Source organism: Oncorhynchus kisutch, linkage group LG11, assembly GCF_002021735.2.
Source record: "Oncorhynchus kisutch isolate 150728-3 linkage group LG11, Okis_V2, whole genome shotgun sequence".
In the NCBI taxonomy this organism is placed as follows: Eukaryota; Metazoa; Chordata; class Actinopteri; order Salmoniformes; family Salmonidae; genus Oncorhynchus; species Oncorhynchus kisutch.
The window spans coordinates 75,878,749-75,894,667 of NC_034184.2; the positions used below are offsets into that span (position 1 = coordinate 75,878,749).

Sequence of the window (15,919 nt, forward strand, 5' to 3'; positions counted from 1 at the left end):
GTGGTCAGTGTTCCATTATTGAAGTGGCCAGTGTTCCATTATTGAAGTGGCCAGTGTTCCATTATTGAAGTGGCCAGTGTTCCATTATTGAAGTGGTCAGTGTTCCATTATTGAAGTGGCCAGTGTTCCATTATTGAAGTGGTCAGTGTTCCATTATTAAAGTGACCAGTGATTCCAAGTCTATAGCAGCCTCTAAGGTGCAGGGTTACATAACAGGGTGGAAGCCGGCTAGTGGAGGCTATTTAACAGTCCGATGGCCTTGAAATAGAAGCTGTTTTTCAGTCTCTCAGTCCCAGCTTTGATGCACCTGTACTGACCTCGCCTTCTGGATGATAGCGGGGTGAACAGGCAGTGTCTCGGGTGGTTAATGTCCTTGATAATCTTTTTGGCCTTCCTGTGACATCGGGTGCTGTAGGTGTCCTGGAGGGCAGGCAGTGTGCTCCCGGTGGAGGGTTGGGCAGACCACATCACCCTCTGGAGAGCCCTGAGGTTGCGGGCGGTGCAGTTGCCGTACCAGGCGGTGATACATCCTGACAGGATGCTCTCAATTGTGCATCTGTAAAAGTTTGAGTGTTTTAGGTGACAGGCCAAATTTCTTCAGCCTCCTGAGGTTGAAGAGAAGTTTTTGCGCCTTCTTCACTACACTGTCTGTGTGGATGGACCAATTCAGTTTGTCTGTGATGTTTACGCCAAGGAACTCAAAGCTTTCCACCTTCTCCACTGTGGTCCTGTCAATGTGGATAGGGGTGTGCTACCTCTGCTGTTTCCTGAAGTCCACTATCAGCTCCTTAATTTTCCTGGCACCGCTCTCCCAGGGCCCTCACCTCCTCCCTGTAGGCTGTCTCATCATTGTTGGTAATCAGGCCTACTACTGTTGTGTCCTCTGCAAACTTGATGATTGAGTTGGAGGCGTGCGTGGCCACGCAGTCATGGGTGAACAGGGAGTACAGGAGGGGGCTGAGCACGCATCCCTTGTGGTGCTCCAGTGTTGAGGATCAGCGGAGTGAAGGTGATGTTTCTTACCCTCACCCCCTGGGGGCGGCCCATCAGGAAGTCCAGGACCCAGTTGCACAGGGCGGGGTTCAGACCCAGGGCCCCGAGCTTAATGATGAGCTTGGAGGGTACTATGGTGTTGAATGCCGAGCTGTAGTCAATGAACAGCATTCTTACATAGGTATTCCTCTTGTCCCGATTGGGGCAGCGGTCTAAGGCACTGCATCTCAGTGCAAGAGGCGACACTACAGTCCCTGGTTCAAATCCAGGCTAAATCACATCCGGCCGTGATTGTGAGCCCCATTGGGCGGTGCACAATTGGCTCAGCGTCATCCGGATTTGGCTGTGGTAGGCCGTCATTGTAAGGGGATACGATCTTTAACTAGCCTATCAAAGCACTTCATGATGACAGTAGTGAGTGCTACGGGGCGATAGTCATTTAGTTCAGTTACCTTTGCTTTCTTGGGTACAGAAAAATGGTGGACATCTTGAAGTGGGGACAGCAGACTGGGATAGGGAGAGATTGAATATGTCCGTAAACACTCCAGCCAGCTTGTGGAAGGTTTGGGAGGTTATGGTAGGTTTGGGAATCACTTCCTTTTAGGTGGTTGTAGAATTTAACAGCTCTTTTCTGGATTTTGATAATTAGCAGGTATTGTCGTGGAGGATCGTTACAAAATATAACACTTACAAGAACTTGTGAATTCAATATATGCTTTTAATACAAACATATCAGAAGCCTAGATGGTCCGCGGAACACACACTCTTCCAGAGCACTGGCTCTGTTTTTATACACATACAACATATGAGTCCATCCCACATGCAAATTAAGTTACTTCCCTCAGTCCATCTGCCACCATTATCTTTCAATCTGTGCTTCCTGCTTGTTCACACCCAATAACGCCCATATCTGCTTTCAGTCAAATTATAAAGGTGACAGGACCTCTTCATGTCCCAAAAATAATACATGCCCATCTTATCCTATGGGCCCCTTATGTTTTAGCTTGGTGTGTTCTTTGGTATGTATGTCCTTATTAGGACTCGTAGACTATGTGTCTCTTCTCTTCATGTCCTAATAAGATATGCCCTATGTCTATAGTCCATCCGTTGGTCATTTGGCTGACCCCCTCCTTTGTATGTCCCTCTGACCTTGGTTTGTCCAGCTGTCCTATGCTCTCATGGCCTTACTTTGGCTTCCTGTCCTATACAATAGACAATGCATTTTACCAGAATGGCAAATGCACTCTAAGTGTATCTTCCTCTTGTGGTACAATATTATGTTTGTCCCTATATGTACAGCTTGCTCCCACAGTATCGGCCTAATTCTGCTCTACATGCATTATTTGGTGTTTTACGTTGTACACAGAGGACATTTTTGCAGAAATCTGCATGCAGAGTCTCAATTTGGTGTTTGTCCCATTTTGTGAATTCTTGGTTGGTGAGCGTACCCCAGACCTCACAACCATAAAGGCCAATGGGTTCTATAACTGATTCAAGTATTTTTAGCCAGATCCTAATTGGGATGTCAAATTTCATGTTCCCTTTGATGGCATAGATTAAAAGTTCCTTCCTGCCTTGTCACCCTCTCTCACCTCTCATTCTCTAACTCCCCCACATCTAAAACTAATGCAATCAACATATTTGGAATGAAACCTGCTGACATTAAATAGTGATGACCTTTGAGGGCACTATGGTGTTAAACACTGTTCTGTAGTCAAGGAATAGCCTTCTTGCATAGGTGTTCCTTTTGTCCAGGTGGGAAAGGGCAGTGTGGAGTAGAAATTGCATCATCTGTTGGGGCGGTATGCAAATTGGAGTGGGTCTAGGGTTTCTGGGATAATGGTGTTGATGTGAGCCATGAGTGCTACGGGTCGGTAGTCATTTAGGCAGGTTACCTTAGTGTTCTTGGGCACAGGGACCGTGGTGGTCTGCTTGAAACGTGTTGGTATTACAGACTCAGCTAGGAACAGGTTGAAAATGCCAGTGAAGACACTTGTTGGTCAGCGCATGCTCGGAGTACACGTCCTGGTAGTCCGTCTGGCCCTGCGGCCTTGTGAATGTTGACCTGTTTAAAAGATCTTAGTCACATTGGCTACGGAGAGCGTGATCACATTGTCGTCCAGACAGCTGATCATGCATGTTTCAGTGTTACTTGCCTCGAAGCGAGCATAGAAGTTATTTAGCTCGCCTGGTAGGCTCGTGTCACTGGGCAGCTCGCGGCTGTGCTTTCCTTTGTAGTCTGTAATAGTTTGCAAGCCCTGCCACATCAGGACGAGTGTCGGAGCCGGTGTAGTATGATTCAATCTTAGTCCTGTAGTGATGCTTTGCCTGTTTGATGGTTTGTTGGAGGGCATAACAGGATTTCTTATAAGCTTCCGGGTTAGAGTCACGCTCCTTGAAAGCGGCAGCTCTATCCTTTAGCTCAGTGCGGATGTTGCCTGTAATCCATGGTTTTTGGTTGGGGTATGTACGTATAGTCACTCTGGGTACAACGTCATCAATGCACGTTTTGATGAAGCCAGTGACTGAAGTGGTGAACCATCGGAAGAATCCCAGAACATATTCCAGTCTGTGCTAGCAAAACTGTCATGTAGCTTAGCATCTGCTTCATCTGACCACTTTTTTTATTGACTGAGTCACTGGTGCTTCCTGCTTTAGTTTTTGCTTGTGAGTAGGAATCGGGATGATAGAATTATGGTCAGATTTGCCAAATGGAGGGAGAGCCTTGTATGCGTTTCTGTGTGTGGAGTGTGCCTTATAATAATCAACAGTTATCTCTCTCTCGCTCGCTCTCTCTCTCTAGGGTCTGACCCATCTCCACCAACACAAGGTCATCCACAGAGACATCAAGGGTCAGAATGTCCTGCTGACAGAGAACGCAGAGGTCAAACTGGGTGAGACACACAGACAAACAGGAAAACAGACAGACTGGCGGACGGACAGATCAAAATGTTTCACGTGTGTGTGTGTGTGTGTGTGTGTGTTCCAGTGGACTTTGGAGTGAGTGCCCAGTTGGACCGTACGGTGGGGAGGAGGAACACGTTTATAGGGACGCCATATTGGATGGCTCCTGAAGTCATCGCCTGCGACGAGAACCCTGAGGCCACCTACGACTTCAAGGTACCACAGTAGGCTGTGGGTTTAGTGTATTTTCCCTGGTCATCTCAATCCCTCCTAACTCCTCTGTGTCTTTCAGAGTGACCTGTGGTCTCTGGGTATTACGGCTATAGAGATGGCAGAAGGAGCACCACGTAAGTACCAGTGCCTACCACAACACAACGTAGGCTGGCACAACAGTGAATACTGTGGCATAAGACACTATCAGACGTCGTGTGCATTGGTTGGAGGTATCATGGTTTGTTAACCCTTTCTCTCCCTCTCTGCAGCACTGTGTGACATGCACCCAATGAGAGCTCTCTTCCTCATCCCCAGAAACCCCGCCCCCAGACTCAAGTCTAAGAAGTGGTGAGTTATCACACGCACATACACACACACACACACACACACACTCACTGTGTTGTCTCTGTGTGTGTTCAGGTCTAAGAAGTTTCAGTCGTTCATTGAGAGTTGCTTGGTGAAGAGTCATGGTCAGAGACCCAGCACAGAACAGCTGTTGAAGCACCCCTTCATCAGAGAGCTGCCTAACGAACGACAGGTCCGCATCCAACTGAAGGACCATATCGACAGAACCAAGAAGAAACGCGGAGAGAGGGGTGAGACTGACCGCAACAGACACACACACACACACACACCTGCATCCAGCTGAAGAAAAGTCGGCCAAAAGAAAACAAGAAGGTTCAGATCCAACTGGTGTGTGTGTGTGTGTGTGTGTGTGTGTGTGTGTGTGTGTGTAACTGTGTGTGTAACTGTGTGTGTAACTGTGTGTGTAACTGTGTGTGTAACTGTGTGTGTAACTGTGTGTGTGTGTAACTGTGTGTGTGTGTGTGTAACTGTGTGTGTGTGTGTAACTGTGTGTGTAACTGTGTGTGTGTAACTGGTTGATGTGTGTGTGTAACTGGTTGATGTGTGTGTGTAACTGGTTGATGTGTGTGTGTAACTGGTTGATGTGTGTGTGTAACTGGTTGATGTGTGTGTGTAACTGGTTGATGTGTGTGTGTAACTGGTTGATGTGTGTGTGTAACTGGTTGATGTGTATGTGTGTGTGTGTGTAACTGGTTGATGTGTGTGTGTGTGTGTAACTGGTTGATGTGTGCGTGTAACTGGTTGATGTGTGTGCTGCAGATGAAACAGAGTATGAGTACAGTGGCAGTGAGGAAGAGGAGGAGGAACGGGACATGGGGGAGCCAAGGTAGGGTGTGTGTGCTTGTGCGTACATACACAAGTATTTGCGTGTGTATTTGCCTCCAAATGTGTAGGAGAGAGATTTCCACTCATAAACCCTCCCTCTCCTATCTCTCCTCTGATTGGTCCTTGTCCAGCTCCATCATCAACGTCCCTGGAGAGTCGACGTTAAGGCGGGACTTCCTGCGGCTGCAGCTAGCCAATAAGGAGCGTTCTGAGGCTCTGCGGAGGCAGCAGTTGGAGCAACAGCAGAACGAGGAACACAAACGTCTCCTGTTGGCAGAGCGACAGAAACGCATAGAGGAGCAGAAAGAGCAGAGGAGGAGACTGGAGGAGGTAGACTGCATGCTTTTCACTACATCATGCCCACCTGAACACAACTTTTCTGCTTCAGATGGTTTCTGTTCACATTGCATTTTCCAGCACGGCTCGGCTCGGCTCAATGACATATCTGGTGACAGCTATGACGCTCTCTCTCCCTCACACTCTTTCTCCAACAGCAACAGCGTAGGGAGCGTGAGATGAGGAAGCAACAGGAGAGAGAACAGAGGAGACGCTATGAAGAGATGGAACAACTACGGAGAGATGAGGAGAGGAGGCACGCAGAGAGAGAACAGGTACACACACAGGTAACTCTCAGGTGCGCACACACCCACACACTTATCTCTCTCACTCTTTTACACACACTAACTCATTGACCAGGAATCACCCCAGTCTCCCACAGCTCTGTTGCAGACCAGACATAGACTGACATTTAGGTTTTCTGTCCCAGGGCAGGAATAGTTAGGGTCTGGGGCCTGGATGACTCTGCTTCATGAATGCTTCCCTTTCACTCTGATGTTTAACACTCACTCTCTAATAAAACGTGTTTTTCTCTTTTACCCACTTGATTCAATATTAAGTACCTTGGTGGTTCTATACATCAAGTCTCTTCTTGGTAATGCCTTTTTCTTCAACTGAATCTGTTTATCACTGCACTCTCTCTTTCCTCCCTTATCCCTTCCTCTCTCCACCTCCTATCATGTCACTCCATCTCGCTTCTATTTTGGTTTTAATCCGTACTTTGGTTTCTTTCTCAAAACATATTTCCCTTAATCTGTCCTTGTACTCTCTCTCACTCTCTCTCACTCCCTCTCACCCCCTTATCACCCCCTTTCTCCTCCTCCTCATCACCCCCTTTCTCCTCCTCCTCATCACCCCCTTTCTCCTCCTTATCACCCCCCTTCTCCTCCTCCTCACCCCCTTTCTCCTCCTCCTCCTCACCCCCTTTCTCCTCCTCCTCCTCACCCCCTTTCTCCTCCTCCTCCTCACCCCCTTTCTCCTCCTCCTCCTCACCCCCTTTCTCCTCCTCCTTATCACCCCTTTCTCCTCCTTCTCCTCACCCCCTTTCTCCTCCTTCTCCTCACCCCCTTTCTCATCCTCCTCCTCACCCCTTTCTCCTCCTCCTCACCCCCTTTCTCTTCATCACCCCCTTTCTCCTCCTCCTCACCCCCTTTCTCCTCCTCATCACCCCCTTTCCCCTCCTCCTCCTCCTCACCCCCTTTCTCCTCCTCCTCACCCCCTTTCTTCTCCTCATCACCCCGTTCTTCTCCTCCTCATCACCCCCTTTCTTCTCCTCCTCATCACCCCCTTTCTTCTCCTCCTCATCACCCCCTTTCTTCTCCTCCTCATCACCCCTTTCTTCTCCTCCTCATCACCCCCTTTCTTCTCCTCCTCATCACCCCCTTTCTTCTCCTCCTCATCACCCCCTTTCTTCTCCTCCTCATCACCCCCTTTCTTCTCCTCCTCATCACCCCCTTTCTTCTCCTCCTCATCACCCCCTTTCCTCTCCTCCTCATCACCCCCTTTCTTCTCCTCCTCATCACCCCCTTTCCTCTCCTCCTCATCACCCCCTTTCTTCTCATCACCCCTTTCTTCTCCTCATCACCCCCTTTCTTCTCCTCATCACCCCCTTCTCCTCACCCCCTTTCTCCTCCTCCTCATCACCCCTTTCTTCTCTTCCTCATCACCCCCTTTCTCTCTTCCTCATCACCCCTTTCTTTCTCCTCCTCATCACCCCCTTTCTTCTCCTCATTACCCCCTTTCTCCTCCTCCTCCTCCTCACACCCTTTCTTCTCCTCCTAACCCCTTTCTTCTCCTCCTCACCCCCTTTCTTCTCCTCCTCACCCCCTTTCTTCTCCTCCTCACCCCCTTTCTTCTCCTCCTCACCCCCTTTCTTCTCCTCCTCACCCCCTTTCTTCTCCTCCTCACACCCTTTCTTCTCCTCCTAACCCCTTTCTTCTCCTCCTCACCCCCTTTCTTCTCCTCCTCACCCCCTTTCTTCTCCTCCTCACCCCCTTTCTCATCCTCCTCACCCCCTTTCTCCTCCTCAACCCCTTTCTCCTCCTCCTCCTCACCACCTTTCTTCTCCTCCGACTCACCCCCTTTCTCCTCTTCCTCATCACCTCCTTCTCATCACCCCCTTTCACCTCAACTCCTTTCACCCCCTTTCTCCTCCTCGTCACCTCCTTTCTGTCTCCGTTGCCTGCTCTGATCACTCACCTGGCTGCTCTGGGCTCTGATTGGCTGATCTCCTGGCTGTCTGGCCTGTGATTGGGTAGGAGTATATCCGTAGGCAGCTGGAGGAGGAGCAAAGACAGCTGGAGATTCTACAGCAACAACTACTCCAGGAGCAGGCTCTATTGATGGTAACCTCTCACCCTTGACCTCTCACCCCCGCGTCCTCAGCCTATCACCTATCCACAACAACCCCTTATCTCTCTTGTTGCACAAGCATATACACTATATATACAAAAGTATGTGGACACGCCTTCAAATGAGTGGATTCAAATATTTCAGCCACATCCATTGCTGACAGGTGTAAATACAGTTGAAGTCGGAAGTTTACATACACCTTAGCCAAATACATTTAAACTCAGTTTTTCACAATTCCTGATATTTAATCCTAGTCAAAATTCCCTGTCTTTGGTCAGTTAAGATCACCACTTTATTTTAAGAATGTAAAATGTCGGAATAATAGTAGAGAGAATGATTTATTTAAGCTTTTATTTATTTAATCACATTCCCAGTGGGTCAGAAGTTTACATACTCAATTAGTATTTGGTAGCAGGAAGAGAGAGATGTATAACCATTCTAAAAAACGCAAGGCACCATCTGGAAGGAGGAATTTTTGCCCATTCCTCCTGACAGAGCTGGTGTAACTGAGTCAGGTTTGTAGGCCTCCTTGCTCGCACACGCTTTTCAGTTCTGCCCACAAATTTTCTATAGGATTGAGGTCAGAGCTTTGTGATGGCCACTCCAATACCTTGACTTTGTTGTCCTTAAGCCATTTTGCCACAACTTTGGAAGTATGCTTTGGGTCATTGTCCATTTGGAAGACCCATTTGCGACCAAGCTTTAACTTCCTGACTGATGTCTTGAGATGTTGCTTCAATATATCCACATAATTTTCCTACCTCATGATGCCATCTATTTTGTGAAGTGCACCAGTCCCTCCTGCAGAAAAGCACCCACACAACATGATGCTGCCACCCCTGTGCTTTTCAGTTGGGATGGTGTTCTTCAGCTTGCAACCATCCTCCTTTTTCCTCCAAACATAACGATGGTCATTATGACCAACCAGTTCTATTTTTGTTTCATCAGACCAGAGGACATTTCTCCAAAAAGTATGATCTTTGTCCCCATGTGCAGTTGCAAACCGTAGTCAGGCTTTTTTTTATGGCGGTTTTGGAGCAGTGGCTTCTGCCTTGCTGAACGGCCTTTCAGGTTATGTCGATATAGGACTTGTTTTACTGTGGATATAGATACTTTTGTACCTGTTTCCTCCAGCATCTTCACAAGGTCCTTTGTTGCTGTTGTTCTGGGATTGATTTGCACTTTTCGCACCAAAGTATGTTCATCTCTAGGAGACAGAACGAGTCTCCTTCCTGAGCGGTATGACGGCTGAGTGGTCCCATGGTGTTTATACTTGCGTACTATTGTTTGTACAGATGAACGTGGTACCTTCAGGTGTTTGGAAATTGCTCCCAAGGATGAACCAGACTTGTGGAGGTCTCCAGTTTTTTTCTGAAGGCTTGGCTGATTTCTTTTGATTTTCCCATGATGTCAAGCAAAGAGGCACAGAGTTTGAAGGTAGGCCTTGAAATACATCCACAGGTACACCTCCAATTGACTCAAATTATGTATCTTCTAAAGCCATGACATAATTTTCTGGAATTTTCCAAGCTGTTTAAAGGCACAGTCAACTTAGTGTATGGAAACTCCTGGCCCACTGGAATTGTGATACAGTGAATTATAAGTGAAATAATCTGTCTGTAAACAATTCTTGGAAAAATGACTTGTGTCATGCACAAAGTAGGTTTCCTAACTGACTTGCCAAAACTATAGTTTGTTAACAAGAAATTTGTGGAGTGGTTGAAAAATGAGTTTTAATGACTCCAACCTAAGTGTATGTAAACTTCCGACTTCAACTGTAATTGAGCACACCGCCATGCAATCTCCATAAACAAACATTGACAGTAGAATGGCCTCACTGAAGAGCTCAGTGACTTTCATCGTAGCACCGTCATAGGATTCCACCTTTCCAACAGGTCAGTTTGTTACATTTCTGACCTGCTAGAGCTGCCCCGGTCAACTGTAAGTGCTGTTATTGTGAAGATCACCATACATAGTACCAACTGCAAAGTTTGGTGGAGGAGGAATAATGGTCTGGGGCTAGGCCCCTTAGTTCCAGTGATTTTAACGCTACAGCATACAAAGACATTCTGGATGATTCTGTGCTTCCAACTTTGTGGTAACAGTTTGGGGAAGGCCCTTTCCTGTTTCAGCATGACAATGCCCCTGTACACAAAGCGAGGTCCATACAGTAATGGTTTGTAGAAGAACTTGACTGGCCTACGCAGAGCCCTAACCTCAATCCCATCGAACACCTTTGGGATGAATTGGAACGCTGACTGCTAGCCAGACCTAATCACCCAACATCAGTGCCCGACCTCACTGATGCTCTTGTAGCTGAATGGAAGCAATGTTCCAACATCTAGTGGAAAGCCTTCCCAGGAGAGTGGAGGCTGTTATAGCAGCAATGTTCCAACATCTAGTGGAAAGCCTTCCCAGGAGAGTGGAGGCTGTTATAGCAGCAATGTTCCAACATCTAGTGGAAAGCCTTCCCAGGAGAGTGGAGGCTGTTATAGCAGCAATGTTCCAACATCTAGTGGAAAGCCTTCCCAGGAGAGTGGAGGATGTTATAGCAGCAATGTTCCAACATCTAGTGGAAAGCCTTCCCAGGAGAGTGGAGGCTGTTATAGCAGCAATGTTCCAACATCTAGTGGAAAGCCTTCCCGGGAGAGTGGAGGCTGTTATAGCAGCAATGTTCCAACATCAAGTGGAAAGCCTTCCCAGGAGAGTGGAGGCTGTTATAGCAGCCATGTTCCAACATCAAGTGGAAAGCCTTCCCGGGAGAGTGGAGGCTGTTATAGCAGCAATGTTCCAACATCTAGTGGAAAGCCTTCCCGGGAGAGTGGAGGATGTTATAGCAGCAAAGTGGGGACCAACTCCATATTAATGCCCATGATTTTGGAATGAGATGTTCGACACGCAAGTGTCCATACTTTTGGCCATGGAGTGTACTTTGTGTTTGTGCATTTGTTTCCTGTGTAAACCGTCTGCGTGTATCTACAGGAGTACAAGCGTAAGCAGATGGAGGAGCAGCATCAGGCTGAGCGTCTCCAGAGACAGCTGCAGCAGGAGAGAGCCTACCTGGTGTCCTTACAGCAGCAGCAGCAGCAGGAGCCACGGCCACAAGACAAGAAACAGCTGTATCACTACAAAGACACAGCCCCTAATAACGACAAACCTGCCTGGGCCAAGGAGGTACTGTTTGCACGCACACACACACCACACACACAACGCTTATAGATGTGTTCAGTATATTTGGTTACACACCAACAGTATATTATGTTTCCTACAATGATCTCTCTCCTCTCAGGCGTGAAGTTTTCTGAAGAGTGGGAGCCCTGTATCATTGCTATGTCTGGACTATAAGATATATCAAAATGTCTCTCTCTTTTTCCAAAACACAGTGTCTCCATTATGGACAGACCTTCTGTTGCTGTGTTTGTTTTTCAGGTTCTTCCACAGTAATATATATGTGTGTGTGTGTGTCCCCACATAGCTATATGTGTTTGATGTGTTCAGTGACATTGTGATGTTCTGTCTCTAGGTACTGCGTCAAACCCAGAGTAGCTCACCTCATATTCCTCCCATTAAGCACCAGTCCTTTAACCAGCCTCGAGTAGCCAGCCTCGAGTAGCCAGCCTCGAGTAGCCAGCCTCGAGTAGCCAGCCTCGAGTAGCCAGCCTCGAGTAGCCAGCCTCGAGTAGCCAGCCTCGAGATAGATGCCAGGCTCGAGTAGCCAGCCTCGAGATGCCAGCCTAGCACTCCTCCTGTTCCCTGGTTTACACCCCCTGCTCCCGTCCCCCCTCCTACCCTGCCCAATCAAGTCCCTCCAGGGAGAGGCTTCTCCAATCTGAAGACAATAGTGTGACCTTTCCGTGTATACGTGTGTCCTTCGCCCCTGATCCCGCCCCTGACTCCTTTCATCCAATCATGCGTCGCCCTGAGGCCAGAAGGAAGAGCCCTGAGGGAGAAGTTCAGGAGTTGAGGGGGAGGTGTCCAGGTCGATCGGTCAGTGAGGGAGACACCAACTTCCGGTGTTTCTGAGACCCTTCCTCCCTCTCTCTCTTCAGAGGTGGACTAACCATAACCTTTAACCCTTGGCTGGTGTGTCGGTGGAGCTCTCTTTCTCTCTCCCATCCCTCCTTTCTTCTGAACGGGACTCTCCTTTCCTTATTAACAATTTTCTCTTCCCTTACACCAGGGGACGGACTCCTGAAAGAACCCTTGCTGGAATGTTCTATGTTCTAGAGTAGTTGCTAGAGAGTTCTAGAATGGTGGCTGGGTGTTTCTAGAATGGTGGCTGGATAGATCTAGAATGGTGGCTGGATGGTTCTAGAATGGTGGCTGGATAGATCTAGAATGGTGGCTGGATAGATCTAGAATGGTGGCTGGATGGTTCTAGAATGGTGGCTGGATGGTTCTAGAATGGTGGCTGGATGGTTCTAGAATGGTGGCTGGATGGTTCTAGAATGGTGGCTGGATGGTTCAAACATGGTGGCTGGATGGTTCTAGAATGGTGGCTGGATGGTTCTAGAATGGTGGCTGGATAGTTCTAGAATGGTGGCAGGATGGTTCTATGTTACTGGTGTTTTTTTTGAATGGTGGCTGGATAGTTCTAGAATGGTGGCTGGAGAGTTCGAGAACAGCTTTCTTTTCTCTACATTCCAGATGGTGCCTTGCGTTTTTTAGAATGGTTATACATCTCTCTCTTCCTCTAGAAGTCAGACTCTGTCAGTCAAACTGTTTTAGTCTGCTTTATACATAGGCTCCATGTTCTTAGGGACACACTCCAGCTCCTGATTTAGCCTATATCCAAGCCACACACACATCCTGCTTGGCCCACAGTGGTCACTGTGAGCTGATGTAGGCCAGCCACAGCTATATCTGTCTAAACCCACATGGGTGTATCTGCTTCCCTCTGGACCCCCCCCCCCCACACACACACACGCAAAAAAAGGCACACTGTAGCCAGGTCTGTCTCTGTGGTCTCTGCTGAACACGGCTTCTCCTCCATGGTAATAAGGGAAACTGGCGGTTTGACACACGTCACACATACATGCATTGATAATCTGTCACTGACTGCCAGTATAAATGAGTGTGCTGTGTCTGTGTGTCAGGTGGAGGAGCGTTCCAAGCTGAACAGACAGAGTTCTCCAGGTCTGCATCATAAAGTGTCCAACCGTATTTCCGACCCATCCCTGCCTCCCCGATCCGAGTCCTTCAGCAGCGGGGGCATTCAGCAGGCCCGAACACCACCCATGAACCGCTCTACAGAACCACAGGTGTGTGTGTGTGAGAGACTGGAAAAGTGGATGTGCACGTTTACCCTTTTCAATGTTTGTTTTTCCACTCTGAGTAACTCTCCCTTCCACCCTCCTCCCCATCCTGCTCCCCCACCTTCCATTCCTCCTTTCCCCTCCTCCTCTCCTTTCCTCACCTTCCTCTCTTTCACCTCTACACCTGCTCCTCTACCTGCCTGGTCCTGATGTAAACCTCATCCTCTGGTCCTGATCTGATCTGGTCCTGATGTAAACCTCATCCTCTGGTCCTGATCTGATCTGGTCCTGATCTGGTCCTGATCTGTTCTGGTATTGTCAGATGGCCCACCTGGTACAGGTGAAGTCCCATGGTCTGTCTGGGTCCCAGTCTCTCCATGACCCTGCAGGGGTCACAGGCTTGTCGCCCTCCCCGTCCCCCTCCCCCGGCCGCCCCCCCATGCCCCGCCAGAACTCTGACCCCACCTCAGACAACCCTTCTCCTATTCCTCTCCCCCGCCTCGCTCCCCCACTCGACAAACTGGACCGCAACTCCTGGCTACGAACGGACCTAGACCTACCTCCTAAGGTCTGCATGACAATGTTTGTGTTTCTGTCTGGAATGCAATGTGTCTGAACTTTTGGTGCCCTTTACGATTCTTAATCTCAAATCTCTACGTACATATTTTGGCAAATTTAGTTTGAGATTAAGAATACAGTATATGATCCCACATTTACACCTGTTCTAACAGGTTTTTAATGTGTGTGTGTGTGTGTGTGTGTGTGTGTGTGTAGGTGCCACAGAGGACCACATCTATCTCTCCAGCCCTGGTCAGGAAGCACTCTCCTGGGAGTGGACCTGGGGGCCTTGCTCCTAGAGCTGGATCACACCTGATACGGGCCAGGTACACGCACACACACACACACACACACTCCAGACCTCCGTTGTGAATCAGGCACTTGATGTTGTTTGTGTGTGTTGCCAAAGTAACCCAGACCTGCGGAGGACTGATGTCTCCATGGAAACATCCCTGAAGAGGACAAGCAGCAGCAGCTCATCCAACTCCTCCCAGGGTGGAAGCAACGAGAGAGGTACACATACCACCACACGAAGGGGGTTTCTCAAAATGCATACCATGCTTCTACACCCTTATTGCTTGCTGTTTGGGGTTTTAGGCTGGGTTTCTGTACAGCACTTTGAGATATCAGCTGATGTACGAAGGGCTAAATAAATTAATTGGATTTGATTTGATACCACCGTGCTCCACACGCTCCGAGTGCATTCTCCAAGGACGTTCCCCTGAGTACCGAGTGCATTCTCCAAGGACGTTCCCCTGAGTACCGAGTGCATTCTCCAAGGACGTTCCCCTGAGTACCGAGTGCATTCTCCAAGGACGTTCCCCTGAGTACCGAGTGCATTCTCCAAGGACGTTCCCCTGAGTACCGAGTGCATTCTCCAAGGACGTTCCCCTGAGTACCGAGTGCATTCTCCAAGGACGTTCCCCTGAGTACTCTGGAGAATGCATTAAACATTCCATTTGAGAAGCACTCCCACCTCCCCTACTGTATTACCTCACGCTGCACCTCCCCTACTGTATTACCTCATGCTGCACCTCCCCTACTGTATTACCTCACGCTGCACCTCCCCCTACTGTATTACCTCACACTGCACCTCCCCCTACTGTATTACCTCACGCTGCACCTCCCTACTGTATTACCTCACGCTGCACCTCCCCTACTGTATTACCTCATGCTGCACCTCCCCCTACTGTATTACCTCACGCTGCACCTCCCCTACTGTATTACCTCACACTGCACCTCCCCCTACTGTATTACCTCACGCTGCACCTCCCTACTGTATTACCTCACGCTGCACCTCCCCCTACTGTATTACCTCACGCTGCACCTCCCCCTACTGTATTACCTCACGCTGCACCTCCCCTACTGTATTAACTCACGCTGCACCTCCCCCTACTGTATTACCTCATGCTGCACCTCCCCCTACTGTATTACCTCACGCTGCACCTCCCCCTACTGTATTACCTCACGCTGCACCTCCCCCTACTGTATTACCTCATGCTGCACCTCCCCCTACTGTATTACCTCACGCTGCACCTCCCCCTACTGTATTACCTCACGCTGCACCTCCCGTACTGTATTAACGCACGCTGCACCTCCCCTACTGTATTACCTCACGCTGCACCTCCCCTACTGTATTAACTCACGCTGCACCTCCCCCTACTGTATTACCTCACGCTGCACCTCCCCCCACTGTATTACCTCACACTGCACCTCCCCCTACTGTATTACCTCACGCTGCACCTCCCCCTACTGTATTACCTCACGCTGCACCTCCCCCTACTGTATTACCTCACGCTGCACCTCCCCCTACTGTATTACCTCATGCTGCACCTCCCCCTACTGTATTACCTCACGCTGCACCTCCCCCTACTGTATTACCTCATGCTGCACCTCCCCTACTGTATTACCTCACGCTGCACCTCCCCCTACTGTATTACCTCACGCTGCACCTCCCGTACTGTATTAACGCACGCTGCACCTCCCCTACTGTATTACCTCCCGCTGCACCTCCCCCTACTGTATTACCTCACGCTGCACCTCCCCTACTGTATTAACTCACGCTGCACCTCCCCCTACTGTATTACCTCACGCTGCACCTCCCCCCACTGTATTAC

General features: G+C 49.0%; 1 protein-coding gene across 15 annotated transcripts in view; it reads left to right on the forward strand.

Moving 5' to 3' along the window:
• tnikb (TRAF2 and NCK interacting kinase b) overlaps nt 1–15,919 on the forward strand; it is a 65,081-nt gene that overhangs the window by 20,154 nt on the left and 29,008 nt on the right. For 6 of the 15 annotated variants that reach the window (XM_031835055.1, XM_031835053.1, XM_031835044.1 and 3 more), the window contains exons 6-19: nt 3,797–3,887; nt 3,983–4,113; nt 4,190–4,244; nt 4,380–4,458; nt 4,531–4,706; nt 5,236–5,302; nt 5,433–5,631; nt 5,796–5,924; nt 7,896–7,982; nt 10,972–11,163; nt 13,086–13,250; nt 13,567–13,812; nt 14,019–14,128; nt 14,212–14,315. In XM_031835055.1, coding sequence (XP_031690915.1) covers nt 3,797–3,887; nt 3,983–4,113; nt 4,190–4,244; nt 4,380–4,458; nt 4,531–4,706; nt 5,236–5,302; nt 5,433–5,631; nt 5,796–5,924; nt 7,896–7,982; nt 10,972–11,163; nt 13,086–13,250; nt 13,567–13,812; nt 14,019–14,128; nt 14,212–14,315 — 1,831 coding nt within the window. The remainder of the gene's footprint in view (nt 1–3,796; nt 3,888–3,982; nt 4,114–4,189; nt 4,245–4,379; nt 4,459–4,530; nt 4,707–5,235; nt 5,303–5,432; nt 5,632–5,795; nt 5,925–7,895; nt 7,983–10,971; nt 11,164–13,085; nt 13,251–13,566; nt 13,813–14,018; nt 14,129–14,211; nt 14,316–15,919) is intronic. The other 9 variants (XM_031835045.1, XM_031835056.1, XM_031835047.1 and 6 more) reach the window with 5 other exon arrangements.